Source organism: Oxyura jamaicensis (genome assembly GCF_011077185.1).
Source record: "Oxyura jamaicensis isolate SHBP4307 breed ruddy duck chromosome 10 unlocalized genomic scaffold, BPBGC_Ojam_1.0 oxy10_random_OJ71320, whole genome shotgun sequence".
NCBI lineage: Eukaryota > Metazoa > Chordata > Aves > Anseriformes > Anatidae > Oxyura > Oxyura jamaicensis.
In genome coordinates, this window is record NW_023304217.1 from 1 (window position 1) to 3,682 (window position 3,682).

The window sequence follows — 3,682 nt, forward strand, 5'->3', positions numbered from 1 at the left end:
CTGTGTGAGAGCAACAGCAGCCTGCGCTCGGCCCTGCTGCTGGGCTCCTGCCTGGGCCCCGGAGCGGTGAGTGCCGCGCGGTGCAGCAGGGAGGGCAGGGACACGGGCGGTGCTGGGGTTCCCTGCTCGCCCTGCCTGTGCCCCAGCTCAGGTGGGTCCAGCACAGGGGCCGCAGCCTCAGGTGCCGGGAGCAGTGGACCCCTCCCAGGAGCCCCTCCACACTGATGCCTCCCCCACAGCCATTGCCCCCCCTCCAGCCCCACAGTCCCCTCGCTGACCCCTCACCCCACCTCCCTGAGGACACCCACAGCAGGTGAGGAGCGGGTGTGGAGGAGCAGGGACAGCCGTGTCCGCTCCTCCCTGAGCGCTGCCCTGGGCACAGGTACAGGGGGGGCAGCTCTCCACGCCTCCAGCTCCCCTCCACAGCCCCCCAGCAGAGCTCAGCCTCCAGCTCGGACACAGCCTCACTCAGCGACGCTGACAGCTGGAGCTCAGAGGATGCACATCCCACCAGCCCCTGCTGGGGCACCCAGGTGAGGCCCTGCCCAGTGCCCCAGCCAGGGAGGCAGATGCCACTCTGCCTACCCACAGCCCCCCCAGCCCACCCTACGGGCTCAGAAGCCTTGTTGTGATGCTTGCCACCCTGCAGGACCCTGTCCCCCTGGCAGAAGGCTGCTGCCACCCTGCACAGCACTGCTGCAAGAGGAAGCTCCCTGCCTTCCCACCGGAGGTAACCAGCAACGCCCCATCCGGTGCTTGCAGCCCAGCTGGGGAAGGGAGTGGGTGCACCCCCCCCGCACCATTCTCCTAATGCCCTTCTCCCCTCTTCTCCCCAGGGGTCCAGGGCAGCAGAGGAGCCTGCTCCCCCCTGCCCCATGTACCGGCTGGTGCTGGCAGGTGACAGCGGCACAGGCAAATCCAGCTTCCTGATGCGCCTGTGCATGAATGAGTTCAGAGACGTCTCTGCCACACTAGGTACCAGGGCTGAGGTTGAAGGGCAGGGGCAAAGGGAGCTGGGCCTGACTGCTCCTCCTGGCAGGGGTGGACTTCCAGATAAAGCAGCTGCTGGTGGATGGGGAACAAACTACACTGCAGATCTGGGACACAGCAGGGCAGGAGAGGTGAGGAAAGCCAGCCAGAGCCATGCCCGCCTCCAGCACCCAGCTGACAGGGCTGGCAGGTCCCCACAGCTGACCCAGGGTGGGCAGGGGTCTTGCCCCCCCCCGCATTGACAGCCCTGGCTGCAGGTACCGGAGCATTGCCAAGTCCTACTTCCGCAAGGCCCACGGCGTGCTGCTCCTCTACGACATCAGCTCCCAGAGCAGCTTCCTCAGCATCCGCCAGTGGATTGAGGATATCAAGGTAGAGGGGAGGATCTGACAGCCCCTGTGGAGCAGGGCAGCAGCCCTGGGGCTTCCCTGGGGAAGGCTGTGCTGGGCCCCAGATGGTGCTGTGGGAGCAGCAGCAAACCTGCTCCAGATGGGCCGTTTGTGGAGCAGTGCCTGGGACCAGCCAGGCCTTGGGGAGCACCCGGAACAAAAAGGGCAGAGCCCTGCAGCCCCAGAGGCTGCTGCAGCCAGGCTGCGCGCCTCAGAGCCATGAGCTGCCCCTCGCTCCAGCAGGCTGCTGAGACAGCGCTCCCGCTCATGCTGGTGGGAAATAAGACTGACCTGCGCCCTGGCCTGCCGGAGGCAGCAGGAGTCTGCATGGCCCACGGGCAGAAGCTGGCCATGGTGAGCAGCCACAGCTCAGGACGGTGCCTAGGAGGGCTGAGACCTACCCCCGACTCACCTGCTCTCCTCCCCAGGCCCACAACTGCCTGTTCTGTGAGACCAGCGCCAAGGACGGCACCAATGTGGTGGAGGCTGTGCTGCACCTTGCCCGGTGAGGAGCCCTGCGTGCCAGGTGTGCTGTGCAGCACCCGGGAAGTGGGCCTGGATGACAGCCTCACGCTTGGCCCCGCAGGGAAGTGAAGAGGACGGCGAGCTCGAGCAGTGGCTGTGGCGTCCGCCTGGATGCGAGCATCCCTCCCCTGAGGGCAGCTCCGGGCTGCTGCAGGGCCTAGCGCAGGAGGCGGGCGGGCTGCAGGCCATCGCCCGCCCCCACCCGGCAGCTCCCCCCGGCTCCGGGCCCGCCGTGCCACCCGCTGCCCCCCCAGCTCCTCCGGATCCACACCGCCTCCCTGCAAGCGGCCCCCGGAGCCGCCTGCTCAGCCCCCACTACAGCTCCTTCCACTTCAGACGCAGTCCTCCGATGGTTTCATTGCTCCGGGCTTCCAGCGCATCCCTGTCCTTCCGCCATCCCCCAGGCGTCTTCCCCTTGCTGCCCCGCCCGGGCCCAGCCCCCTTCGCACGCCCGCAGCCGCGGTCGGGGTCCCCCGAGGCGGCGCCCGCGGAGACCTGGCAAGCTGCACTCTCCCCTCCCGGACTCATCTTTGTTTCTCACCGTGAGGCTGCGACCGCTCCGCGGCGCGGTGGCGCTGGGCTTCTCCGTCCGTCCGCTCAACGCCGGGCGCGACCGGGGCCGCGGCCCCACCGTGCAGCCCCGCTGCGCGGCCCCAACCCGCCCCCGGGCGGCCCCAGCCCACCCCAGCCCGGGCGCAAAGAGGGAGGAGGCAGGGCCTGCAGGGCTCCACAAGCTACTTTAATAGGAGAGGGGCCCGGGGCGGGCGCAGGGCGTTGCTGCCGGGGTCCGCGGCGGGGCGGCCCAGCCCCGGGGCTGTGCTGGGCATCCTGCCGGCGGGCGGCCCAACCCCGGGGCTTCAGCGGCCCGGCCCGGGGCTACTTGGCGCCCTCCTTCTTCTCGTCGGCCTTCTTCTGCTTCTGCTGCATGATCTCCGAGTCCCTGCGGGAGAGCGCGTCGCCGGGCTGGCACCGGCACCACCGCCGGCACTGGCCGGGGACAGGGCGGGGGTGCCGGCCGACGCTCACCTCTGCTTGCGGGCGGCGGCCGAAAGCCCGTCGTCCCGCCGCTTGCCCTTGCCCGAGTCGCTCTGCTTCTTCAGGTTCTTCTGCCGTGCCAGTTCGCGCTGGTTCCCGCCTGCCACGGCGCGGCCGCCTCAGACCAGCCCCGAGGCCCCCGGCCCAGCCCCGGGGCTCGGCCCCGGCCCGGCTCGCGCCCCCGGCCCAGTCCCGTTCCCAGGGCCCGCACTCACGGGCTCGAGTGCCGCTCCCCCGGCCCAGCCCGGCCCCCTCCCCCCGCAGTGACGGGTCGCGGCGCCGCCGCCCGGCCCGCACTCACGGGTCATGGCGCCGCTCCCTCCCGCCCTGCGCTCCGCCGCCACGTCCCGCACTGCCCCCCCACGCCCCGCCCCGCACGGCTCTTTAAGGGCGCGCCGCAGCCAATCGCCGCGACGAGGCTGGCCCCGTCACGCTCCCATTGGCGCGCCGCGCCGGCTCGGCCCCGCCTGATTGGCCGCGGGCTACGACCGCCGTTCTGCCGTCGGGGGCGAAAAGGCCGGGAGCTGCGGCGCATGCGCGAGAGCCGCAGAGCCGCACCCACTGCCCGGGAGGGCGGGGCCGGACAGAGCCCCGCCCCCTCGTGGAGCAAGGGGAGTGCAGGCTGGGCGTAGTCCCCACTCCGGTCCGTTCCTGACGCCACCGCCCCTCCGCCGTCCCGAGGGGCGGGGCCCGGCACTGCTCAGGCCGCTCCCTCCTGCGGGGTCCTGCCGGCAGAGCCGGTC

At 71.3% G+C, this 3,682-nt stretch overlaps 2 protein-coding genes across 4 annotated transcripts; one reads left to right on the forward strand and one right to left on the reverse strand.

Annotated features, from left to right (window-relative positions):
- On the forward strand, positions 1-2,227 carry LOC118157751 (ras and EF-hand domain-containing protein-like). 3 transcript variants are annotated; one of them, XM_035312215.1, is made up of 8 exons: positions 1-66; positions 240-730; positions 837-975; positions 1,040-1,121; positions 1,248-1,362; positions 1,623-1,733; positions 1,808-1,884; positions 1,966-2,227. In XM_035312215.1, exons 2-8 carry the CDS (start codon positions 632-634, stop codon positions 2,063-2,065), a joined length of 723 nt encoding a protein of 240 aa, XP_035168106.1. In that variant the 5' UTR covers positions 1-66; positions 240-631; the 3' UTR covers positions 2,066-2,227. The 3 variants fall into 3 exon arrangements, with proteins under 3 accessions (XP_035168106.1, XP_035168107.1, XP_035168105.1); XM_035312216.1 differs by lacking the exon at positions 1,623-1,733; XM_035312214.1 differs by having other exon boundaries at positions 1,623-2,227.
- A 394-nt stretch (positions 2,228-2,621) lies between these two features.
- On the reverse strand, positions 2,622-3,385 carry SERF2 (small EDRK-rich factor 2). Its single transcript, XM_035312217.1, has 3 exons — positions 3,241-3,385; positions 2,931-3,039; positions 2,622-2,844 (listed from the first exon to the last, which is right to left on the reverse strand). The coding sequence occupies exons 1-3, from the start codon at positions 3,245-3,247 to the stop codon at positions 2,781-2,783; spliced, it is 180 nt and encodes a 59-aa protein (XP_035168108.1). The 5' UTR covers positions 3,248-3,385; the 3' UTR covers positions 2,622-2,780.
- Positions 3,386-3,682: the final 297 nt, after the last annotated feature.